Source organism: Beta vulgaris, chromosome 8, assembly GCF_026745355.1.
Source record: "Beta vulgaris subsp. vulgaris cultivar EL10 chromosome 8, EL10.2, whole genome shotgun sequence".
NCBI lineage: Eukaryota > Viridiplantae > Streptophyta > Magnoliopsida > Caryophyllales > Amaranthaceae > Beta > Beta vulgaris.
The window spans coordinates 50,389,143-50,415,519 of NC_079209.1; the positions used below are offsets into that span (position 1 = coordinate 50,389,143).

The 26,377-nt window shown below is 35.2% G+C and overlaps 3 protein-coding genes across 4 annotated transcripts; 1 reads left to right on the forward strand and 2 right to left on the reverse strand.

The window, feature by feature from the left end:
• Positions 1–2,340: 2,340 nt before the first annotated feature.
• LOC104901650 (pollen receptor-like kinase 3) lies at positions 2,341–5,549 on the reverse strand. 2 transcript variants are annotated; one of them, XM_019251254.2, is made up of 3 exons: positions 4,639–5,549; positions 3,733–4,530; positions 2,341–3,345 (listed from the first exon to the last, which is right to left on the reverse strand). In XM_019251254.2, the coding sequence occupies exons 1-3, from the start codon at positions 5,093–5,095 to the stop codon at positions 2,777–2,779; spliced, it is 1,824 nt and encodes a 607-aa protein (XP_019106799.1). In that variant the 5' UTR covers positions 5,096–5,549; the 3' UTR covers positions 2,341–2,776. The 2 variants fall into 2 exon arrangements, with proteins under 2 accessions (XP_019106799.1, XP_010687545.1); XM_010689243.3 differs by having other exon boundaries at positions 3,733–5,549.
• Positions 5,550–8,308: 2,759 nt separating this feature from the next.
• Positions 8,309–13,532, reverse strand: LOC104901652 (photosystem I chlorophyll a/b-binding protein 6, chloroplastic). The gene is made up of 5 exons (XM_010689244.3): positions 13,377–13,532; positions 13,105–13,278; positions 12,088–12,125; positions 10,068–10,582; positions 8,309–8,499 (listed from the first exon to the last, which is right to left on the reverse strand). The coding sequence occupies exons 1-5, from the start codon at positions 13,424–13,426 to the stop codon at positions 8,482–8,484; spliced, it is 795 nt and encodes a 264-aa protein (XP_010687546.1). The 5' UTR covers positions 13,427–13,532; the 3' UTR covers positions 8,309–8,481.
• Positions 13,533–17,812: 4,280 nt separating this feature from the next.
• Positions 17,813–26,095, forward strand: LOC104901653 (probable polygalacturonase). Its single transcript, XM_010689245.3, has 5 exons — positions 17,813–18,588; positions 20,126–20,246; positions 21,662–21,910; positions 23,517–23,670; positions 25,247–26,095. The coding sequence occupies exons 1-5, from the start codon at positions 18,187–18,189 to the stop codon at positions 25,770–25,772; spliced, it is 1,452 nt and encodes a 483-aa protein (XP_010687547.2). The 5' UTR covers positions 17,813–18,186; the 3' UTR covers positions 25,773–26,095.
• Positions 26,096–26,377: the final 282 nt, after the last annotated feature.

Here is a 26,377-nt window from a genome sequence, read left to right on the forward strand (position 1 = left end):
ATATATTGGGGACACTCATAAATGCATTAACAACTAACTGTCAGGAAGAAACGAGAAGTAATATAACATTCATGACTATCTCTCTTATCGGTCTACGACCTAAGTGGATCTGCCGTTAGAGAGAAGCATGCCTCAGATTTACTATTTTTATTAGGAGTCTACGAACTAAGTAGATCTGCCGTTAAAAGAGAAGCAAACCTCAAATTGACTATCTCTATTAACAGTCTACAACCTAAGTGGATCTGCTATTAAGGAGAAGAAAAACCTAGCGGTTAGTTATATATTAATCCGTCGTTAAGTGAGAAGCATAATATACTATTGTTGCTCCTGAAATTTCACAGACATTCACAAATTAAAGGATGGTGCATGCAAACCTTAGTCGAGCACACTTGTCTTGTATACATGCAAACCTCCAAATGCAGAACAAGAGATATTATCAAGCTCATGATTTCTTGAAGCTGTGCTCTTTATTTGAGCTTGAGTATGGTCTATGTATTTCAATAAGGCATATCACAGACTCAACTTCTCCTATTATAGGAGCAGAGCTAAGTATTTCTTCCTATATCATCTTTGTGAGCATAAATTATGTCTCATTGTGAAATTGCATACATTTCTCAATATGTCCTATATACTAATGTTCTCTGCATTAAAGTGGCCAAATTTAAATTGAGTATAAATAAAGGTCTGAACTGAGACAAACTACTCAATAAACATGATATGCTCACTTGCAAGAACATACCACAAGAGTGTGATTAAGTCCACCTCACAACAAGTGTTTATTAGCTTTGATTCAATTATGCTTATGTGAAGAGTAATGACTACGCCATAACATATCTTTATGGCGCAAGTAAAGGAGCGTACATACTCATATACATAGCATACGTTGTAAATATTATACTATACTACTCTTAAGCCGACTCAAACTCAATTTAAGAGTAAGAGGCTATTAGGTATGTCATAATAGTTGGCTATATTAGTATAAACTCATACAAATATACCTCATATAAAAAGGATATTGACGTCACTCTTAAGCTGACATAAACTCAAGAGTGAGGCTACCGAGTATAAATCATCAGAAAAACGTTTGAGTATTAATATTGCTCAAAATGATCATAGAAATGTAAAGTTAACAATTAATTGTTAAACTACATTCTTTTCTTTCAAGCTAAAAGGAACCTAGCAACTTCCGACAAGGATCCATGTATTGTCGGGTGACTGATTAGCAACTTGCGATTCTAAAAGTAGCAAGTGCAACGGTACAAGCTCGACACCATGTACTGTCAATTGACCGATTAGCAACTTGTGACTCGAAAAGAAAGCAAGTGCAACAGTACGGTACAAACTCGATATTATCTTTGTAACACTAACTGCAAAGATGGTAATATGTTATAAAGCCTCAAGGCGCATTCCATAGCTAAATTATAAAGCGTTCAGCTCAAGTTCCATCTTCAATCTAACTTAGACCTGGGGGGCTAGTTGTATGGGAATAATAATGACGCCACCTAAAGCGGTCTATATTCCTGATTACCTTAACAATAACATATTAGGCCCAATACGAATATGCTCGTCCCTTTATTGGGAATAACTCGTTATATGGCTCGTATACTTTAAGAGGCTCATTTACTCTATTTAACCTAATAAGTCACTATTATAAATAGGGGACGAACGGTCAAGGTAAAGGGCTCTCTCCACTCTCCAAAAATTAGCGTACTTTCTCTCTTATATTTATCCATCTTCGGGTATTGACTTGGGCGTCGGAGGCTCCAGCACAGGGACCCACCCTGTGCTTGGAGTTCATCTTGCATGCACATCATACTAGCGAGGTTCAACGATTATTATGCAGGGTGGCCTTGCAATATCAGGTATCCTCTTGTTCAATATCGAAACATGACTTTTTTTTGTTTGTGTCAATTTTTCAAGACTTCCTCTGCAATTGAATAGTTTCTTATATTTTACTCTGCAAATGAAAGGTTGATCTTTTCATATCGTTTCTTTCCTGCTCTGCAAAATCCTTGGGACAATAGTTTTCTATAAGTAAGCAAATGTTGTTAATATGAAATTTTTTAAAACCATCCTTGGCTCTAACAACAATTATGAGGTTAAGATCTATAAGGCGTTGTCGTTAAATAATCATCTGTTCGGCTCTTCTAATTGCTTGCCAATTGCAATCAAATATGTCTCAACTCCTTAGAAAGGGTTCATCGCGACTTGATTGCATTTACGGCAAACTCAATGAAACATGCATATTAGATATCAAAATAAAAATGTTGCTGACAAAATGATGTATACTTTTTCCCCTTTTCCCCTCTATTAAGTAATGCTAACAAGTTGGTTTTAGAAGCTGTGAGAACCAGAGAAATTTGGCTATTTTGTTGTTACAGAAGATTTATGCATTAATAATCAACTCACATGCTGAAGATATATTTTAAGTAATATTTTACAATAAAATTGGTTTTCCTACAAAAATACAAAATATAAATCTTTCTAAACAACTTTCTAAAAAGAAAAACCTAACAAAAGAATTGAGAATGTGATTAGTTGTCAGCTCTGATATTCAATCTTATCAAGCACCCAAACACTAAAAGAAAACTTTCTTCTTGTTACATTGCTTGAATTGGATCTTCACAAACCTATGAATAAGCTTGGAATACTGCAAATTTTCAAATGATGAAGATTAATCTTTAACTTTTCCATTATGTGATGCTGACAATTCGACATTCTCTTGCACATATCTGGCTTAACCATATTATGCAATGGCCATGTTGGTTGTTATCCTTTAAGCTTGTATCTCCTCTATCCTCTTGATTGCGTCCTCCATGCTAGGCCGCTTATTAGTTTCAGTCTCGGTACAAGAAGCCCCCAAACGAAGGAGTCGTGTCATAGCCTCGAGTGCATCTGTAGTTGATGCTATTTCCGGGTCTAAGAACTCTGCTTCTTTCTTTTCTTCAATAGCTGATCTTACCCATTGGACGACATTTGTGCCTCCTTTTCCAGTATTGAGATATTGCGAAGGAAATTTCCCAGTTAGGACTTCAAGGATGACAATCCCAAGACAATATACATCTCCTTTCGATGATACTTGTTGGCTTTCAACTGATTCAGGTGATTTATAAGCGAACATTCCTTGCGCTGCTTGTGTGGTTGTTACCATTCTGAAGAACCCATAATCTGAAAGGATTGGTTCATAGTTACTGCCAAGAAATATATTGCTTGACTTTAGGTTCCCATGTGGTAGCTCATAGTCAGAGAGCTCTGCATATAGGTACTGCAATCCACTTGCTATGCCTTTGATGATCTTTAGTCGTGTAGGCCAGTTGAGCTCTGCATGACTAATTCCTCGATCTCCTGAACATATTGTTCAATGTTTTAGGATCAATTATTAATGAGCTCGAGCTCATATGAAGATTATGATATACATGTACTTTTAATCTAGATGCAACATATTTTGTATAATTTGATACTTGACAGCATACTAATCTATATGTGATCTTTTTAAGTTCATTTTTTCAAATTTCAATTCTTCAATTCAAGAATCTTCTTTTGCATACCATGAAAATCCAATGTTGTTGCATGTATTGAGGAACAAAACAGCAACAAAGAATGAAGCAATCCTTAGCTTTAATTTGTACTAACGGCTAAAATTTCTAATATGTCAACACATGCAATTAAACTAACGCTAGCATTGAAGAAATATGATAGTTATATTCTGAAGAGATGATTTAGGTATCATACCATGCAAGACATACAACAAGCTGCCTTTAGGAACATACTCAGAAACCACAAGCTTCTCTTCTTTTCGATAATGGTAAGCTAAGGGTGTCAAAATATTCTTATGACGAAATTTTCCAATCCTTCTAATCTCAGCATCAAATTCATCTTTCCCAAGTTGATTCATATCTCTAATCCTCTTAACTACAACAGACACCCCATTAGACATGACCGCCTTATAAGCAGATCCTAATGCTCCATTTCCCAAAACCTCAGCAGATGCCTTCATCAAATCAGCCAAACCAAATGAACCTTTTTCATCATTGATGACAATTAAATCACCCATTCCTGCATTTTTCCCTTGTTGAGACCCTGCTTTTTTACTCCCATGTTCACCCTTCTTATGTGATGAAGAATCATTAGTACTCGACTTTCTTGAGCTGCCACCACCAACACTACCACCACCACCACCACCATTTTGGCTTCGAGTGCTCCCACCACCAGTCTTTGCGTTCCCATGGACACGTACCTCAACCACATCCTCGGCAGATTCCTTATTAAGCACATCAAATTCTTCTTCATGTTGATTATTTTTAGACTTGATCAAGGCTGATAAAAGAAGAAGTAAAGCCATAATGACCACAATTCCTATCATTATAGCTATTGTAACCTTGACATTACCACCTGTCTTCTTTCCGTTCACGCATTCCTTACTCACCGGCTTCCCACAAAGACCGGAATTATCCTTAAACGCATCCGCCCCGAACCTCTCCATACTAGCAGGAATCTGCCCCTCCAACTGATTTCCTGACATATCCAACTCTGTCAAAGATTCTTGGGAAATTTCAGGTATTGCACCAATAAACTTATTCCTTTCTAAATGTAGTGCCATCAAACCATGTACTTTCCCTAAAGAATAAGGTATCTTACCAGAAAACTCATTATCTGACAACCATATTCTTCTTAATATTGAATCAGCAAAATAATCTCCAGGAATTTCCCCTGAAAATTTGTTAGAACTAACATAAAGTGCCCTTAAACCTTTTAACATGTTAAAAGGTGGTAATGCACCTTCAAATGTGTTGTTAGAAAGACTAAGAGTTTTCAAGTTTTTTATTTGAGTTATTGTATTTACATCAATGGTACCTGAAAGACTCATCTTTGTTAAATGTAAACGAATTACAACACCTTTTCCTTCCTCATCACAAAACACACCTTCCCATTTGTCCTTACAAGGGTCCGAATTCGGCTTCCAACTGTCTAAAGACTCCGCATTCGACATCGATTTCTTGAACGCTAAGAGTGCTTCTGCCTCACTCATTGACAACAAACAATCAGGTGATAATGAGAGACACAGGAGAAGGAGAAGGAATCCAACAGTGGACATTTAATGGGTTTTTATTCTCTATCTTTTTTCTAATGGTGATGTTATTGTTTATTTGAGCTCTTTTTTTCAATCAGAGCTCTTCTATATGGGAGGAGGAAATCTGGTGTAGTTTCTTATTATTATTATTTCTTGGCTTATTTGATTTTTGCAATATGTCATTGTTTTCTCTTTCTTTCATTACTCTTTGTTTGAGAAAAAATGTTGATTAGAAGGTGATTAACTAATAATAGCTTCATATAATAGAGAAAGGTGTTTGAGAGGGTGAAAATTAAATTCAATCCCACCTTACACTCATGAGTAACTTAACGGGAATTTAGGAAACAGTTTGGTTTGTTTAAGATAAACACACTTTTATTAACCAAATCAATCTCATGGTTGATAAATTTTAGCAGGAAATATAGGGAATTAAAGATTTAGTATGTCTTAAAAGAGATTTATTTAGAGCCTACCCGCCAAATTTGTTTTTTTTGGTTTTACATTGAATCTTGTTTTTTATTAATAAGAATATAAGTTTTGTCATAAAAGAAGAGAAAACTTCATTTATTGATGTATGCAATTCTTAAAAATGGAATCACTAAAGATTAAATAAGCATTATTTATATTGATTGACGCGTGATTGTGTCATAAATTCTTCAAATAATACTACTCAAAAATTGTATTTAATGTTTAATTGCAACCTTAAAAGCTACATGTATTAAAATCCATAGAATTATTCATATCTCAAATCTCAATATTCAATTGTACAAGGTCTAGTTAACACTTTTCTCTTTCTTCCAGACTTGACATGTTCTGCCTTCTTCGAGAACGTGTAATTCCATACTTGGTTAAAAAGTCATAGCCGATATCAGTTTGAGTCAATTTTCAATATCGTTATTTTGTTAAAGAGAAGGTATTGTGCCAGATCGTCCGACCATAATCTTTGGTCGGACGACTTTTAGTTGGTTTCAATTTTTTTTCAGTTGGTTTCAAATTTTTTCAGTTGGTTTCAAATTTTTTTCAGTTGGTTTCAATTTTTTTTCAGTTGGTTTCAAATTTTTTCAGTTGGTTTCAATTTTTTTTCAGTTGGTTTCAATTTTTTTTTCAGTTGGTTTCAAATTTTTTTCAGTTGGTTTCAATTTTTGTTCAGTTGGTTTCAAATTTTTTTCAGTTGATTTCAATTTTTGTTCAGTTGGTTTCCAAAAATTTTCAGTTGGATATCTTTTAAGTTCAGTTACTTATCTTATTGTTTCATTTAAGTGTTTTATTCTAACTGAAAACAAAACTTAAGTAAATAAAATAAGTTCTAAATGAAAGCAACTTACTTCTAAGAGAACGTATTGTGTCGGACTCGTCCGACCATAATCTTGGTCGGACGACTTTCAGGTGGTTCCAATTTTTTTTCAGGTAGTCTTCATTTTTTTTCAGGTGGTTCCAATTTTTTTTCAGGTAGTCTTCATTTTTTTTCAGGTGGTTCCAATTTTTTTTCAGGTAGTCTTCATTTTGTTTTCAGTTAGTCTTCTTTGTTTTTCAGTTGGTTTTTGTGCTTCAGTTAGACTTACTTGGGTTTCAGTTGGTCTTTATTCTTTTTCAGGTAGTCTACATTTTTCTTCAGGTAGTCTTCATTTTGTTTCAGTTAGTCCATTATTTCTTTCAGTTGGACTTTCTTTTCTTTCAGTTGGACCAACTGAAAGAAAAGAAAGTCCAACTGAAAGAAAAGAAAGTCTAACTGAAAGAAATGAAAGTCTAACTGAAAGAAAAGAAAGTCCAACTGAAAGAAAAGAAAGTCCAACTGAAAGAAAACAAAGTCCAACTAAAAAGAAAACAAAACACTAACCTTTACTTTCTCTCATTTTCTCCTTCTTCATTATTAAACAACCCTCATTCAAATCCCATAGCAACTGAAATCCCATAGCAAAGTTTAATTTCTGGAGTTTTTGCTACTACGGATTTATGTTATCATCAAAAGGTACTGCGGAGTGGTGATGTGAGATTGATAAATAGGAGTTTTTGCTACTGCGGAGTTTTTGCAACTGAAATCCTTTCCACCTTTATTTGCTTATTCAAACATCAATGAACAATATGCCTATTTTCACTTGTCCTTAACAGTTCCTTACAGTTTTTGGCTGTGGAACCAATGTTGTTACTCTCCTTTTCATCGCCGGAATTATCTTTTTCATTTTTCGCAGAGGAACAATCATGGTTTGCTCTTCAAATAATACACTGCGCTAGTAGTTTTTCTGGAAACTAGTCAGGTATTCATAGTTGCTATATTGTGCAACAAGAGACCCATACACAATGGGAGGAGAATCAAAAGCCTTGGCAACGACAAAAAATTTCACAGTGGCCTTGACAGCATTTTCAAATATGCAAAGCCATGTTTCCCAAAAAGACATGGAAATCTCGACGCTATTAATCGCGTTCTCTCTGATCTTTGCATCAAAGGAATTCCTAAGGTTTGTTTCATAAAATTGTATAGTACTGGGCTCAGCCCGTCTGACGAGAATATTGGGTCAGACGGTCTGACCCAATACTTTCACTACTTCTAAATGAAAGCAACTTACTTCTAAATGAAAGTAACTTACTTCTATGTCTTAACCTCTTCTCTCTCCTGACTTACTCTCCACTTATAACTCTGCGTCTTTCCACTCACGAACGTCCGCCGAACCTCGTCTGCCATCTCCGCGGTCGTAACCTCCATTGCTGACTTCGAGGAGAGAGAAAAGAGTTGAGTTGAGGGGGTGGGGTGACTCGTGTGACCCGCGAGTCGAGCGAGTTTTGAGGAGAGAGAGAGGAGGGTAGTGAAAGGGGTGTTGGGGAAGATGGGTTTTGAGAAAGGAGTGTAAGTTGGAGAGAGATTTGAAGATGTGAGAGTTGCCATTGATGATTTTTTTTGAAGGTTTTTGCAGGGGTTTTAATGAACTTGGGTCAGCCCGTCTGATCCAATACTTTCATTTTGTTAACTTAGAGGTTGCATATAATTGTTAGGTAAGCTTCAAAGTGTTAAAGCTTATTCATCTCAAGTTGATAATTTGCATAAAAAATTAACAAGCAAAAGATTAGCTAAACTTTGTTTATTGGGTTGGTAACTTGAGAAATATTAAATGCTAATTAAACTAAAAAATTTACATGAATGAGTTACAAAAATTTATTGTCAATCATCAATTTTTCTTATAGAGACAAAGTTACATCTTTAATTACTTGACTCGTTGGATACTTCATATTAACATTTGCAAGTATGAAATTGCAGCTTCATTAGCTGATATATAATAAAGGCATCAATGTGACTATCGAACTAGTATCAATAAGAATTACTCTGCTTTTTCGTTAGTTTGTACAAATAGTTTTTCATGCATATATATATATACTAAACTCTGGTCTCTCCCTTTCCCCACAGCCAATAGCATAGATCAATGTGATGAGAAAGCCTACAAACAACAACCAAAGAAAATCAGCAAAACATATTAAATAATAAACATTTACTATCTTACTTTTGTACATATAAGGAAACTCACACTATATTATAAAAGGAAAAAAAATAAGAAATTGATGAATTAATTATATAGGATTAGGGTGTGTAATTTTGGATCAGTACTGGAATTCAGACCATCGAACCACAATGGATCGGAGTCTCCGGTCCATGAAAATTTGGGATTCCGGGTTCCCGATACAGTCCGGTTCAAACCCATAATTTTTCGGTCCGGATAAGTGGTTTGGAGTTTCCTTTTTTTTGTAAAAATAGGTTTAAGGGTTAAAAATGTTTAAAAATTAGAAAGTTAGAAAGCTAAAACCTCATCATTATTGCATTTAGAATTATTGGATTTTGATTTAATGAATTTATAAATTTGTTTAAATATAAGCAAAAAAAAGTTTCTTTAATAAAAAAAATACAAATTTCGGTCCAAAGTCGGACCGGACTGGATCCCGCCACATAAATTCCAAATTTTGATGAACCGGTCCAACCGGTCCCGGTTCGGTCCTGGACTGGTGCGCACCCCTATATGGTCATGTCCCCTTAATCCATCTAACTGACTAAACAAACTTGTTTTAATTAAACTGACTTTTAAATCTAAAACCAATTTCTTTGTGATAAAAAAAAAATTATAAGTCAAAGAGAACAGGGTCTTATAGTTCTAAAAAGGCAAAAGTAGCATATTATCCCCTTAACATACTTATACCAATCGTAAAATAATATCTTAGGTAGGGATGGCAGTGGGGTGGGTCAAGTAGGAGACCCGCCCCATCCCCACCCAATTGGGGCTGGATGGGTCTAGGTTTGGCGGGGATGGGGATTAAAATTGTACCCGCAATGGGTGGTGGAGCGGGTGTGGATTTTATGTTATACCCGCTCCATCTCCGCCCGCCCCGCCCCACCCCCGCCCCGCATATTTATTATTAAAATTCTATTTATATACATATATTACTAACGTATTTAAAGACACTTTTGAAATGTAATAAAACATTTGCCTTTGTTAATGTATTTTAATTTTTCTTTTACTATATTATATTGTGATTTTGTGAAGTAGACCACTATAATAGGCTTATGGCAGATTTTTTGGTGGATTTTTTTGCGGGGATGAAGTAGGTATGACGCGGGTACGACGCGGGTGCGGGGGTGGGGCGGAGGTGGTTCTAGAATTTTCCCCCGCAATGGGTGGTGGGGCGGGGATGGGGATGAGAATTTAATGCGGGTACGGGTGTGGGGGTACCATCCTCCGCACCCGCCCCGCCCAATTGTCATCCCTAATCTTAGGCTTGTTCGTTATCATTTTTTGTTTTCATTTTTAAAAAAAACCACAAACAAAAATAAGAAAATCATAAAAAAATAGTTTTCCATTTTTGCTGTAAATTTGAAATTGACATGTTGGATACAAATATGATTAATTTTAAGTATAAAATGGAAAATTGATATTATGCCGAATAGGTTAACTTTTGATTTTAGCAATTAGGACCCATTAATTTTCTTATAAGTTCTATGTGCAATTGATGTACTTACCGAAAAAATATTGTAATGACCAGGATCAGCAATGTGCTTGGTAAGGTTCTCAAGAGGGCCTTCACCAGTATACAAAGCTTGAAAACATAAGCCAACAAAGGCTAACATAGCAAGCCTTCCATTCTTAATCTCTTTAGTCCTTAGAACCATGACAGGTTCAGGAGACCCTCTTCCCCACATCATGGGATCAAACCATAGCCCACCTGGGTAACCCACATCAGGCTTAGGATTCTTCTTGTGTGGAAGCTTAGGTTCGATGTCTACGCAACCAGGGTTCACGTAGTCTGCCCATCTCCTACCTTCAATCCATCCCATTAAGGCTAGTTGCACCACAAATAGGGTGGTTGGGTCTGCAAAGTACTCGCGGGATCCAGCATCGTACCAATCGAAATTTTCGATTAGGCCGATGGATTCGAGCCATTCAGGGATTAGGATGCCTGCTACTGCTAGCATTGCCCATCTGCTGTGCATTAGCTCTGCTTGTGCAAACCATTTTAGTGTCTCTGGGTCTGAACCTGCATTTAGTTTGTTGATTTTTAGTTGGTTGTGAAACTAAAAGAGCTCTGTAAGTAGCGTACTGATGGAGTGATGGGTGCGGTCCAGTCCCATATTTGATATGGTATTAAAGTCAAACCCACGACTGTAACCATTAATATACTCTATGCAATTGAAATATGGTTTCAAGGTAGAACGTCATTTGGTCTTGTAAATTGTACTTGTTGGAAATCTATTATACTCTTACTTCTTTAGTGTCAACAATACGGCGATACTCATATGATTGTAAAAGTGTGTCAATGATGCTCTTACCAGTCACCATTATATTTTCATCAATAAATTGTGTATGAAATTAAAGGTTATGCATCCAATCTTCATTTGGAGCTTAAAATTGATTAAAGTAGTTCAAATTCTTTATCTAAAGTAATAATGGGTTTAAGTTAATTTAATTTTTCTCACTTGATAGCAAAAAAGTTAGCAAATTGTATTAGTTGTAAACCCTAAAATATGAGTTCAGAACACGAAATATATTAATTATGATATAAAGGTAGAGTATAATTCAGTCGCTTGAAAAGACATGAGTCCTGTGGAAACTTTGAAAAATGTGACGACTTATTGTGAATTTATCGAATGACACACCATAAAATTAGAGTAGCCACAGGATTTTCATTAGATACTCCTGCTTGCATCTTTGCTACTATTATGAAATCAACAATTATCATTAATTTATAAACTACATGATTTATGGATGAGGTAAAAGCAATCCCCTTTGGTTACAGAAGGGAGGAAGTATAAATTGAATATTGTACTTCTTCTGAAAATCAATTTAATAATAATACTTAGTAATCTAAGGTGTATTATAATCACACAACAATTAGATTTTAATGATTTTATATGATATATCACATCCATCTTAATTCAATTTTCATATTACTAGTTCAAATTACTCTAATCAACATAATTATTAATTTCGCATAGCAATAGGAAGTCACCTAATCTCTATTATATAAGCCAAGGGAGGAGGTGTGGTGTCCTCTTTTGAAGTGACCAAAATACCCTTAATGATCTAATTAATGGAATGAAAAAAATTACAAAAGCAAATCATTTAAAAATTCTCATTCCAACTTGCCATTTAAAACAAGTTTAAAATGGTATGTGCATCAAATACTTCAATCAAAAATTAAATGGACAAAATATTTATACCTTATAAAAAAAGATGGCATACATAACGTGCACATGAAAAGTTTGAAAATTCACTACCTTTGATACTCTTTAATTCAGTTAAACCAACTCATTATTTTTGTTCTTTCTGTTCAATATTCATTCACAAAAAATTAACGTTAACAATCACTCACAACCTTTTTATTTTTTTACATTAGTGAATTAATATATCTAAATTCATCTAACTGTTGAAATTTTTCATATTTAAGTTTAATCATAAATAAAGTACGAATGGAGTATCTAATAGAATAACAAATTTTGAAATTAACGCACGCATCGCGTGCATATAAAGGCTAGTACATACCTAATCCAAGTGGGTCGAAGCCAAAATCACCAGGAAGACTACAAAATAGAGGAAAAGTTGGGTATTATAGTTAACATCAATAGTAATAATAATGATAAAAAACAAGAGTTTTTAAATGCATCAAGTGACGAAGTTAATGAGAAAGCTTGTTTATAGCACTACATGAAATCTAAAAGATATGTTAGAAAGATAACTAAGAGATTACAATCTTGATAAAATATACTTCCTCTGTTTCTAAATAAGTGCAACACTTCTTGTTTTCACGTTTGCCAATGCATTATTTTAACCGTTAATATCTTCAATCATCAATAAGTAAAAATTATAAAAAGTTGATATTAAAAAATTCACATTCAGACGAATCTAACAAGATCCCACATGACTATGTTTTTCCTAAAATGTAAATCACCAAAGCTAATTAAAGTTTAAACTGTGAATAGTATACACTATGCAAATGTTGCACTTATTTTGAAACGGAGGAAGTAAGTATTATGGAGAATCAAATAATATCCTAAAGATATTATATGATCTCTAACATTAAGTAATAATGTTGACATTATTACATATACTTCCTCCGTTTCGTTTTAAATACAATAAATGAATATTTTATATCGAGAATATTTATAGTACATCTGGGTGTGTACCATGCTCGTGGTACACCCAAAACTATTTTCTCCAAATGAGCAAAATGAGCGAATGAGCAAATGACCAAATGAGCAAAATGAGCAAATGAGCAAAATGAACAAATGAGCAAACATTTCTACTCGTTTAAGAAAATGAGCAAACATTTTTATTACAAAATGAGCAAAATGAGCAAAATGAGCAAATGAGTAAATGAGCAAAATGCCCATATGAGCAAATCTGGTGTGTCAAATGAGCACCTGAAGTTCTAATTTATTACAAAAATACCACTGGGTGTACCATGCAGATATACCATGAGTGAATTTTATATCTCACAAATAATACCCTCTGTTGCATTTAAAACGAAACGGAGGAAGGATTGATATTTGTAAATCTTACCTGCCATCCAACCATTGAGGAGGTGTGCTACCAGGGAACCACAAAGGCCTATCTGGAGGAAGTGGTTCACAAACACTTGAAACTCCTCCCTTAGCTGCATTCACTTTACTACTATTTCCAATCATATTACATTTCTTCATTTGGCTTGGATATAATAATTTCCCTGGAATTTCTCTTTTTTTTTTTCCAAAAATGAAATAATAAAATCAAAAACCATGAGAATTAAATAACTATACAAGTTTCCTAATATGGAATATTTCATTAATTATCACCTTATTGGAAGATTTGAAGACAGTGCAGTTGAAGCTACAGCCAGAGCCATTTCTATTTAATTCCCACAACTGAATAAGATGAGCACTGCCACTACCTACTTATAAATAGTAGCTTATCTGCAGAATTGGCTTCTGGGATGAATAACAGCCATTTACACTATGACATGTGGAACACAACCACTCATTGGGCTATAGTTCAGTCAAGCCCACTGGTAATGAAATTTTTAAGTTAGAATGTATGCCAAACTTCTTTAGTTCTGGCCCAATGTTTTGGAGATTGAGATATTGGCTACTAATTATTCAAAAAAATTACAGTTACATAAGACAGTAATTCGTGATGTAAATGAAATTTGATAAGTCATTATTGTTGTCTAGGGATATATGGTAATATTGATGTAGATTTACAAATGAACAAGTGGGTTGTGTGGTTAAGTGGGTGGGTATGATCATTTGGGTGTTGGAATTGTAATTTCTATGGGTAGTATGTAGATCGCAATTATAGAACTTGTCTGCCCGATTGCAGTGGCGTATCCAGGAATTAGGTCACGTGGGTTCGAACTTATTAAAAAAAAAACCAAGATTAATCGATCAAAAAAAATTAATACGTTAATGGTTAGTCATAACTCCAAATTACAATCAACTAATAATTAGTAAGTTGATAAATTGCTATTTTTTTTTGAGAAAAAGATATATTATCATTTATTTTAATTGTTAAACTTGTCCCAAACTAACAATACAACTATGAATAGTCTAAAATCTTTAGTGATAAACACTTATACAACAACGCAAATCATTATATCCAAGTAGTTATGAACTATGTACAAAGTGGATGTAAGAATAAAAAAAAAAAAAAAAGTAACGCGAAGAGTGACCGTCAAACAATAGGTTGGGTTTTAAAAACAATAAAGAAAGGACAAGTTAATATGAATAAACTCAACTCTCACCTGTCTTGTCACATAATTCCAACTTTAGATCAGATTATTTGGAAACAATTCCAAGAATCTGGGAGACTTTTAAAATTATTTTGGGAATATAAATGGAGTTTCAGATTATTTATGTAGACCTCTTTTTAATACTCCATCCGTCCCAATTTATTTGCTACAAGCACTTTTTCACAAAGACCAAGGAGGAAGTGGGGACCACTGACAAAAATGGAATTAACAAAAAAGCAAATAGGTAAATTGTGGGACCTATGTATTATATATGGAAACATTTACAAAACCAAGGAGGGAGTGATGGCAAATTTGTAAATAAAGTGTGGTACCTATGTACTATATATGGAAATATTTGTAAATGTAGCAAATAAATTGAGACACCTCTAAATGGCAAAATGTAGCAAATAAATTGGGACGGAGGGAGTATAAAATGAAGTAAATTAGACAAATGGTCCATAAAACTAAAAAAAAAAGGAAACAAGAATTATAAAAGTGTAGAATTGTAGATGTAAAGAGTACAAAATCTAAAAATGGAAAGGGAATTGTGGACAGGACATTATCACTCTTAACCTCTCCTAGCAGATTGACAAAAGTAAGTTAAAAAAAGAAAACAAAGCAAAATGTGGCCAGCAGAAGTCGAACCCAGGTCGACATACTACGCCAATGTGTACTCCGCCAGTCCGCATGACACAAACCACTGAAACAAACATCTCGATTATGATGATTATCGCGCGAGATATTTTTCTTAAACAGATCTTATTTTTATCTATTTGCCGCTGTTTCATTTTTTTCCAGCGTGGGTTCAACTGAACCCACGCTGGATCCGCCCCTGCCCGATTGTCATCCCAAGTTATATCGTCATTATGCTTTAGTATTGTGTCGGACTCGTCCGACCATAATCTTGGTCGGACGACTTTCAGGTGGTTCTAATTTTTTTTCAGGTAGTCTTCATTTTTTTTCAGGTGGTTCCAATTTTTTTTCAGGTAGTCTTCATTTTGTTTTCAGTTAGTCTTCTTTGTTTTTCAGTGGGTTTTTGTGCTTCAGTTAGACTTACTTGAGTTTCAGTTCGTCTTTATTCTTTTTCAGGTAGTCTACATCTTTCTTCAGGTAGTCTTCATTTTGTTTCAGTTAGTCCATTATTTCTTTCAGTTGGCCCATTATTTCTTTCAGTTGGTCCAACTGAAAGAAAAAAAAGTCGAACTGAAAGAAAAGAAAGTCTAACTGAAAGAAAAGAAAGTCCAACTGAAAGAAAAGAAAGCCAAATGAAAGAAACAAAGTCTAACTGAAAGAAAAGAAAGTCTAACTGAAAGAAAAGAAAGTCCAACTGAAAGAAAACAAAGTCCAACTGAAAAGAAAACAAAACACTAACCTCTACTTTCTCTCACTTTCTCCTTCTTCTTCATTCCTCTTCTGCCACAAAGTCCTTGATTACTGTATCTGCAGTGGTGATATTGGGTTTGTGTTTCATTTTTGTCTGGTCATTCTTTTCATCAACCCCGGATTCCTTGGCAGCTCAGAGAGAGAGTTTCAATGATATTGCAGAACCAGCAGCAGCAACAACTACACTATCATCATCATCATCATCATCATCATCTTCGCAATCGCATACAAACAGGGCTACTCATTCAGCAACCATGTCCCGTAATAAGCACAAGCAACGCGGTAATTTGAGCAAGAAAACCAGTAACAATGTAAATGTGACTGTTACTGGTGAGCAGAATTCTAACAAAACAAAATATGAAGGATCTGAGAGATCTAAGGTTGATGAAGAAAATCAAAATGAACTAGTGGTTGATGGGAAAGAAGATGCATTTCAAGGTGAAAATGAAGGTGAAGAAGAAAGGGGGAGAAGTGATGATGATGATGCCCAGCAATAATGTCGTCCACAATATAATCAACAAAGAAATTCTCCAACACTTGTACAGATCTTTCATTTTGTGTTGCAGGAGAAGCAAATTGTTTAGCTAAGAAGTACAAGTAACCCACTGTATACTTGAGAAAATGTGCGAACGAGAGAGAGAAAGTTGTGAGATAGAGAATCTACCATAGTTTTGTGGAGGGAAGTCAAAACTAAAATTGTATAGTACTGGGCTCAGCCCGTCTGACGAGAATATTGGGTCAGACGGTCTGACCTAATACTTTCACTTACTAAAAAGCTAATTAGTGTCTAATGAAATCGGCTACTAATCCATCATGTAAGATCATAGAAATATATTAAAAGATTGTTAGTATACCATTGAATTTAAAAAGTCACAATTATTTGCATCGAAAATTTGTCACAATAGATTATGTAGAATAAAAAAAAAAGTTCGTTGAGTAAACTCGAAATCATGAAAATGGAGGTAATAAAAGTTTTGGAGGTGTCTACATAATATTCGAGATTCAACTTTATTCACATGATTATTTTGCAACTATTTTTTTTAATTCATCAGTATTTTTTACCCAAAAACTTATTTCTACTACACATTATCACATATGAGATGGAACTCATTGACAACGTGTCTTCCTGCTTTAGATAACAAATTTTTATTTTATTATATCTTTGATAATAGATAGAATTGTAAATTTAGCTAGATAGTTATATTGATCACCAAAAAATGAGATTACAGAAGTTAATGTGACCATGTGATTGATTAGAGTGGGTATTTATGTCTTTCATACTTCTCAAGTACATAAATTCATTATGTTTTTTTATAAGGTAAGGAAAAAAGAGAATTATGAGGCTCTCTGCATGAGGGGAACACACTAAAATCATCGTTTTAGATAAGGAGAAGTACACGTATCTAATTACATGCTACAAGTAACCAGGTGACCAACATTGGTAATCTAATCAGCGACTTTGTTAGCTTCCTTCAAAATATGGTGGATGTTCCAATTCTTAAAAGTGGTAAAGAGATTTTGGATATCTTTTATGATGGAAGTAATTCTCCACAGAGGACTCCGTATGCGCTTGATAGAGTTGGAGACAAGAAGATTTTCACATTCAACTAGTAGATCCTAAATACCTTTTTGGATGACAAGGAGGATGGATGCCTTGTTGTTTGTAGGGCATTAGCCTCAGCTATGCAGACTTGCATAAGAACCAAGTTTGAAGGTGGCCACTTCGATAGTTTTTCCTTAATGATTCTAGATGATGATACTTGCAGTTGCAGAGGATGATGATGAAACTCGAAGTTGAGCTTGAAGAACGGATAATATGGGGGCTCCCAAGCGATTAGGATGGAGTTGATGTGGATGTTATTAATGGAGTTATGTTGATAAAATAAGCGTAAGACTGATATTGCATCAATGATTAAACTACTTATAAAGATGATATAACGGATAAAAAATAACATATATCACAAACACTTCTTAATAATAACATACATACATGTCAAAATAAAATAATGGCATACATTAATCATCAAAGTAGAGGAGCTCCACTTAAACTTAGTGCTTTGGCATTTATGTTGTTTGGAAATAAAAATTGCTCATGAAGTAGAAGTACTATCAATCTACCATACCATACCATTCTTACAAAGTTAGCCAATATACCAATCTTCACCAACCAAACCCTTGATTAGTTTATTTGTATTTTCTTGAAAAAGAAACGAACCTCTCTAACTTACAAAGTATTCTACTAACACTTTCTAATTCCATCACCATCCCTTCCCAATTACTCAACAAAATTTCTCCATCTCTCACCTGATTTTGATTCCTGACATCTCTCCTTCCCAAATCCTCACCTCATATTCATCAATGGCAACTTCATTCTCTCTCCTCCACTCTCCTTCCTCTTCAAACTCACACTAAAATAAATAAGAACAATAATAATAATAAACACTTTAAAACCTCAAAATCTGCATCTTTTAATTTGTGGGTTTTGGAATTAAGCCATGTTTCAGCAACATAGGATGGAATTAAGGAGATGGGTACCCTCAATTTTGTCAAATCACAAAACCCTTTTCACGGTTTTGTGGATCATGGTGTTTGCATCGGTGTTTTTATGGCAGCGCAACATTGTTGATGGTTTATTAACATTCCGGCGAGCTCCAGGGAGGCCAATGCCGAGGCTAAGGCCGGTTGCTTTTAATATTTCGGATTTCGGGGCGGTCGGCGATGGCGGAACTGATAATACAGCGGCGTTTGAAAGGGCTATTTCCACCATTGCTAAGTTTGGGAAGAGAGGTGGAGCTCAGCTCAATGTACCACCTGGAGTTTGGCTTACTTGCCCTTTTAATTTGACTAGTCATATGACTTTGTACCTTGCTGAAGATGCTGTTATTCTTGGAGTTGATGTGAGTTTAAATTTTATAATGTCTGTTATTTATAAAGTTGTTATGTTGATAGGTTTCAAATTTTTGGGTTTAAGTGATGTTTTTTATATACTTGGTGTTATATATGGTGGATATGATATGTTTTAAATAGAGAATTGAGTAGGGATTTGGATTTGTGTTCTATATAGTAAGTTAAGTTTGTTGATTTGATTAGTTGGGTTGAGCTTTGTTAGTAGAGGAGAGAGGATAAGATTCATCTTTTATGGCAGTTTTAGTGTTGGATCTTTACCATTAAAGTAGTAGAGGAGAGATAAGATCAGGTCTGAATTTACTGTTGTGATGATTGATAAATGTTTGCTGGCCAATTACACTTATTGATTGTGCTTTAGTAACTGTCCAAATGGCTCAATATGGAAAGTTGCTGAGGCAATATGGTGCCGGAACATGAATCTGTTTCATATTGGTTTTGAAGGAGGAAGAGATATTGTAGATAGGAGTTGGCATGAAAGGAACATGAAAGTTTCTGTTTTTTTGCTTTGTTCAAAGGAGGAAGGGGGAGGGTTATGCGCCTTAAATGTCTGTGATTAGGTGGAGTCTTCTATAAAATTATTTGGGTGAATCAAAGGAGTGAACAGAAGTGTGCAAATACCAAATGATAATTATGTGCAAAGCTATGGATATTTGTATTGAACTGATGTTCTCTACGAGCCTGTTCAAGAATGTAGGAGATTCTGTGCATTATTAGGATGCCTCTTGTAACTTATTGGCAGACATGAGAAAATTATTGTAACATTGCGCCATTGTGTAGACTTTCATCAAGCTGGGTTATTTTCCTATACATAAAGCTCACAGTTGGCATGCTTTTATCAGATACGTATATCTATGTCCTTTCAGTAAGCCACTAGCCCACAACGCCAATTTTTGTAGCATCCATTTCAAAGATGAAAGACTGGACTCTGAATGTTGTTGCCAATATCTTCTAAATTTGAACACATTCGTTCAAATTCTTATTATGATTATCATGATGCTAATTGTCTTAGTATCAACTGACATATGAACCCTGCTATTGGAGAGAGTTTATTAGTTGAATTTAAATGAATTAGAGGAGATTAGAGCTAGAGATGTTTGATTTCCGATATAAAAGTTTAGATTTACAACTCCTTGCAATGACTTCAATATGTATCAATCTAGCATTGGAGACAGTGGCTTTTGGTGGAACAAGACTCATTACTCAGTCATCTTCATGTTCTCTAGCAACTTTATGTGGTTTTTTCTTAAATCTCGTCGTATATTCATGGTGCTTATTAGCATTAGCAATTAAGTTTTGTATCTTATATAAGGTATAAATCATATCTATCTAAAGCTATTATTTCTGTATAAGCTATAAATGTTATCTTTCTAAATCTATTATTTCTATATAAGCTATAAATCGTATCTTTCTAAAGCTATTATTTTTTACAAGGCAGTCATAGAGTTGAATGTCATTGAGTTCTGTCATTTTCATTATTTATTGCTTTTAAAGCTATTTCTTACCATGTATTTTTCATGGTATTAATAGGATGAGAAGAAATGGCCATTGATGCCACCCTTGCCATCGTATGGATATGGGAGAGAGCATCCAGGGCCCCGATATGGTAGTTTGATTCATGGACAAAATCTCAGAGATGTCGTCATAACTGGTAAGGATTTTTAGCATACTAGTGTATTCTTTGTCCTAAGTGATTGAACTTGAAAGGAAGAGTTTATTTTCCTTTTGGTGATAATGAGAGGAATCTTAACGCTTTTTGTCCCATTAGCTGGGAAGGATTGGGAGTTTATCCATGGTGGGGCTATTAAGAAACTTGCTATTTATAGTTAAGACTCTATTTTAATTTCGAGGGGATAGATGAATGAACAGAAACCTGCTATCTAAGCTTAATGGTGCTCCACTCATGATGTAAAGAAGAAAGAGAGGTTAACAGAAAAAGGGAAGAGAAAAGAATGTATGGGGGTGAGAAGTGTAGATTTTAGAGAGAAGACTTGGCAAATGGTAGATTCCGTAGATATGGCTACTCTTCAAGTTTAGGGTGTGTTATATACGACTGAACTTAACTTATTTGAACTTATATGAACAACTTATTGGCACTTCTTGTAATTACTAACTTGATTATAACTTATTGAAACTTATCAAAATTAGAACGCTAATAAGTTTCAATATTATAGTACTTGCAATAAAATTGGAATGATAAAATTATAATTTTAGTGACAACCATTGTTACATGACAATCAATAATAGTATCATTTATTTAAATTATCTATATATATTTTGTTGTTGTTTTACTTATGCATAAGAAATTAGGAGATTTTTGTGGTGGATGAGAGAAAGAGAGATGAAATAGGAGGCCCATGTAAAGAAGAAAAAAAGAGAAACAAAAAGGCAAAACAGGTGATGTTGCAATTAGTTAGAAACTTCCTTAGCAGGGAAGTGTTGCAACTAGAACGGAGTATGTATACCTTATGGATTTGTTCCAATGACTCTATATTGCTCTTAATTGTGTATAAATTGCGCAAAAAAGTGGCTACTGACAGCATCAAACCATTTTGATCTTTGGAGAGGCATCTCAATTTCATAGGCTTCTTTGAATCCTTCCATGGATAGGCTGTCAAACTACTTCAACCATATGTTGGCACAAGCCAACAGTTATTGTATAAACCTACCTTTTCTTATCTCTTACAATTTCGAATCCTCGGTTTGAGGACTTCTCTTCGGATGTGGAGTGCATTATAAGGAGGTTGAGCTGACACTGAGTACTATACTATGTATCCTGTGGTCTGACATCTTCTATTAATTTGTGGTAGGTTTTGTGCTCATTGTGTTTTAAGTTCAACAACATAATTATGACTTGTGAGATCATATCGGATTGTATCCCTTTTCCCACCTAAGATTGAGGCGCTGTATTTTTTTGCATGTGTAGGTTCTGATTTTGTCGGTTGGTGTGTTGGATGCTGATTTTGATGTGTCTACTTATTTCTGGGTGAATCTGTTCTAAATTGGTATGGTAGCTGACAAGATTGCAACCACTACCATCATAATTTAACTTTACTCTGCTCACAGGAAACAATGGTACAATTGATGGCCAGGGACAGACATGGTGGAAGAAGTATAAGCGGAAGGTCCTTAATCATACTAGAGGTCCTCTTGTACAGATAATGTGGTCAAGTGACATTGTTATTTCTGACATTACTTTACGTAATTCTCCTTTCTGGACGCTACATCCTTATGACTGTAAAAATGTGACAATCCGGAATGTCACAATTTTGGCGCCTGTACATGACGCTCCAAACACTGATGGCATAGACCCTGGTAAGTTTATATTAAATGGTTCTTACCAAGACGGTGTGTGTTAAAGAACTGTAGTTGTTTAAAGCCATAGCTTATTTACCGTCTTGTCAGACCCCCCCCCCCTCCCACCACCACACACCACCACCACACACACACACAATGAAGAAGAATAATTTCAATTTTCCATTATAATGCTGCTAAATTTTCGACTTTCTACATACAAAACAATATTACTCTTTATCTCCTTGCATGCTCCTCTTGCAATAGGCTTTCCCCTAGGCTTTTTTCTCTCCATTGGTCGATTTGAGACATACATCAATGATTGGTAGCAAGTCCCATGTGAAGGCCCAAAGACAACGAAGAGGTGGCTCCTAAAACAACACCAAATGTATTGTTGTTTTGGCCATTTTGATGCTACCAAATAATTCTGGGATGGATAGGTTTGCATGAATTTTATCTCCCAGCCAATATTAGCTAGATTTGGTACCCTGCCTGGCAATGGCAGGTTTCTTTTTTCTGAAAGTTGTTGATAATTGAGCTGCTGATTGCAACTTGCGAGAAATGGCAATGGCATAGCTTCAACTCCTGGGTTAAAACTGCCTACTTTTGAAGCCCCCCCCCCCCCCCTCCCCCTCTCTCCAACCTGACCTGAAAAAAAGGACGCTTGGTGTAATGGATTATGGTGTACTTCCTCTGTGCCTTTTTGTTTGTCCCAATTTTCTTTTTAGGATGTCCCTAGAAGATTACCCCATAATTAAAGTGACTATGAGGATCCACCACTTTACTGTTGGTCCATCTTTTTTTGTCTTTTTATCAACTTTGCCCAACCAAAAATTAGAAAAGCAACTTGCTCTCAATGGGGCAAACAAGAAGGGCAGAGGGATTATATGTTAGGTGACCACTTCCGGAAATCTTTATCTTTTTTTTTTGAATCATTGGGTTTAGACATTACTTCGTTGATTTTTAATCCTTTCAAAAATGGCAGCAACATGCCTTTTTTGTTATTTCTTTTTATCAAAGAATAGAATCATACGAACGTCGGATTCCCGCGGAGAATGAAATAGCTCTTTCTTGGTTCGAACTTAGTCAAATTGCTCAGTTGTTTCCAACCATTGGTGGCTTTCCTTTTTCCACGTCTTATATTATGTGTTGGGGGGGAGCTGAGGTCTTTTGGTTGAAAATTGAAGATCAATCTCCTTTTGATGCTAACTCTTATTTCATATGTGAAAAAATTTGGATTGATGTCCATCATTGAAACTTGAAAGTAAATGATCTGTGTTGCTTTGGCCAATTATAGAATTTTGTTGTCTTTTGAGTGTATCTTACAATGTGACTTTCATGCGTGCAATGCAAGATTTTGACCATTGGTAACGTTTAATTATCTTGAAGTAAAAGTTGAAAATTGTTTATATCTTGAAAATACATAACTAGATAAATCTAGTAAGATCAAGAGGCACAAAGTCGAGTATATGAATAGTGCAATAATCAAATATTGCAACTAAAATAGAACGGAGGAAGTAAATTAGATAGTATGCATCCCGCAAAGGGGGGAGTGCAAATGTGCAATTACCAAACTGGTCATGCTGGCAACCATGTTCAAATAATTAACCTTGCTCCTATGCGACAGATTCTTGTGAAGACATGGTGATTGAGGATTGTTACATCAGCGTGGGGGATGATGGAATAGCAATAAAGAGTGGTTGGGATCAGTATGGTATTGCTTATGGCCGTCCCTCTAGAAACATTCTCATCCGGAATCTCATTCTTCGCTCTATGGTCAGGTGAGTAAACTTGGATTAAAGTACTGCACAATTGCATAATATTGCTTGCCTGTTTCTAGCTTTCCTTTATTATGAAACTAGTGAATGAAAATGCCTTTACATATAAATTTCTCAGTCTGATCATGCAACAGATGTGACGTGAACCTCAACTAAAAATATTGATTTTTTTTAGCTCAAGACTAGAGAGCTTTCTGAGCCAAAACTGAGCTTCCAAGCTCCATAAATCCTGGTCACCGAACGTGCAGGAGTTAGAACTTCAGGAGAATTTGGAAATACTTTATTCTTACAGAATCTTTTATGTCGAAGGGGGAAAGAAAACAAAAGTTTCATGCACAGCTGACTGCTGAGCTGAAAATTTTAGGGAGAGAGGGTGTACAAAGTAGGGAAATCAGCCTTTTCCTTAATAGCCTGATTCAGTATTTAAAGTTTAGTAGTTTTAAGATCCACCTGGTCACAATTACTCCAATAAAGGAAAATTGAAAAATCAACAAGTAATTATCAACAAGTATCTCACTACTTTGTGATGATTAGGTTCTTCCCTTTTCTGAGAGATGTAGATTTGAATGGTATAAAAGCTTAATGGATAGGATCTGGACGCCAAAGATTATAAGGTAGGCTGACCAACTCTTTGGTCAATCTAATGTACATGAAAGTTAAAGATGGTTGAATCAAATATAGATGAAGTTGAAGAAATGCAAGCTCTGCATTGACTTGGTTTCAGTCGACGATGATAAGTGCAACTTTTACTTTGGTGAGCTTCTGACTTGTAGCTCAAGACTCAAGAGTATATATAGAGCTTTTTGAGCAAACCTGAGCTTGCCAAGCTCCAAAATGTCTGTGCAGACACATGTTTTAGGTTAAAGGAATGAACAAGTTCGATATTAATGCAGTGTGTAGGAGAGAGAAAGATGAAGGATGTTGAAGTTGAAAAGACAAGAAAACGAAAATTTCATGCAGAGTTGGGCCTCAATTTTTAAATTTTCACATTTATTTAAATCTTTTTAGTTGCTTATGCTATATAGTATTTACAGTTGCTATTTCTGTCCATGCCATCTGGTCAATTGACTTGCACAGTTTAAAAATTCTGGATTTGATTATACATGGACATTGCTCTCTTTGCAACTTTAGCAGGAGGCTACAAGCATAAGAAGTTGAGCTAGAATTTTGCTCCATGGGAAGTGAGCATTGATCTTTTTCAATTTGTATCAAGTTGCTTCCTTGTCCAATAATATATCTAACATCAAGTTCAGGTCCCATAGGCAGCTCAACAATCTCAAATATGATTTCAAACGTCAGGCAAATTTATTGTATACTAGTAGAGTAGACATGCTATAAGGTTCTGGAACCTACCTTGTAGCAGTCTCCTTAGGATAGAACAATAAGGACTGAATTTATGAATCTCGAGATCCTTTTTTAGTTTGCTGAACAGCTGAAATGTGATTGTAGTACAATATGCTGAGAATAGTCCGAATGATTTATATTTGAAGAATATTAGAAATTCATTTTGGCTCTAGCTATATTGTACTTGCTAATTAAGTAGGTATAACCCTCGGTACTCTCTGTACAATTTGTGCAGTGCTGGTATATCGATTGGGAGCGAGATGTCTGGTGGTGTCTCAAACATCACCATTGAGAATGTCCTTGTATGGAGTTCTAGACGAGCTGTACGAATCAAGACAGCTCCTGGTAGGGGTGGATATGTACGACATGTCACCTACAGAAATCTGACATTTGATGAAGTACGGGTTGGGATAGTTATCAAAACAGATTACAATGAACACCCGGATGAGGGATATGATCCCAAAGCTCTTCCAATCATTGAAGATATTAGCTTTACTTCAATCCATGGCCAAGGAGTTCGTGTACCCGTGAGAATCCATGGGAGTGAAGACATTCCCATAAGAAATATTACTTTCCGTGACATGTCTGTTGGAATCTCATACAAAAAGAAGAAAATTTTTCAGTGTGCCTTTGTACAAGGCCGTGTGATTGGGACCATATTCCCAGCTCCTTGTGAGAACCTTGATTTATACGATGAAATGGGAAAACTCGTACGACCTTCTTCTTCACAAAATATAACAGATATTGATTATAATATTTGAGGGATTCTCCAGGTTGCAGGGTTTTTCCTCTTCTCGCTCTCTTTATGTCCCAATAGCTGCATTTTTATGCCTTGTGCCGGAGTTTTTGCTGGAATGCAGGGGATCATAGCTTAGTTTTGTTGGTCAGATATTTTTCCCCATTTTCTGTAGGTTTTCCATCGATATTTTGTTTATCGATTCGTTAATGTTAGGTTTATATTTTACTGATTTGTAAATAGAGCAGATACACAGATAATGTACACAAAATGCATGCGGAATGGAAGTGATATCTTGAGTTCTGGAAACAAAATTAGAAAATAAGAAAGTTTTGCCTTTATGGAACATTTATCTTCCTGTATTTTGAAAACAGTAAGTTAGGTAATACATTGTTGTTAACTTGTCTCATGATCTTGGTTGGAAAGTGAAAGTGACAAGAGTGTGGATATATGTTTTTAGATTTGGGTGATTTAGAGAATAGAAGCCCTACTAAAAGGTGATTTGCAATTATAAACAGAACATCCTAATTTGAGCTACACTTAAACCGTCAAATGGGTTTTTTAGGACATCATTTGAAATGTCAACTTAAACTGTTAGATGACCTAGTGGTTAAGATTGAGGTGCTGTGA

Bases quoted from the DNA above. Each gene is read 5' to 3' on its own strand.
- LOC104901652 (XM_010689244.3), bottom strand. From the start codon at position 13,426: ATGGCTCTGGCTGTAGCTTCAACTGCACTGTCTTCAAATCTTCCAATA. The intron at 12,126-13,104 runs GTAAGATTTACA...TCTATTTTGTAG, and splicing joins CCTCAATGGTTGGATGGCAG to TCTTCCTGGTGATTTTGGCT. The intron at 10,583-12,087 runs GTATGTACTAGC...AACTAAATGCAG, and splicing joins CTTCGACCCACTTGGATTAG to GTTCAGACCCAGAGACACTA.
- LOC104901650 (XM_010689243.3), bottom strand. From the start codon at position 5,095: ATGTCCACTGTTGGATTCCTTCTCCTTCTCCTGTGTCTCTCATTATCA. The intron at 3,346-3,732 runs GTATGATACCTA...CAATATGTTCAG, and splicing joins CTTGTTGTATGTCTTGCATG to GAGATCGAGGAATTAGTCAT.
- LOC104901653 (XM_010689245.3), top strand. From the start codon at position 18,187: ATGTTTCAGCAACATAGGATGGAATTAAGGAGATGGGTACCCTCAATT. The intron at 18,589-20,125 runs GTGAGTTTAAAT...TGGTATTAATAG, and splicing joins CTGTTATTCTTGGAGTTGAT to GATGAGAAGAAATGGCCATT. The intron at 23,671-25,246 runs GTGAGTAAACTT...CAATTTGTGCAG, and splicing joins ATTCTTCGCTCTATGGTCAG to TGCTGGTATATCGATTGGGA.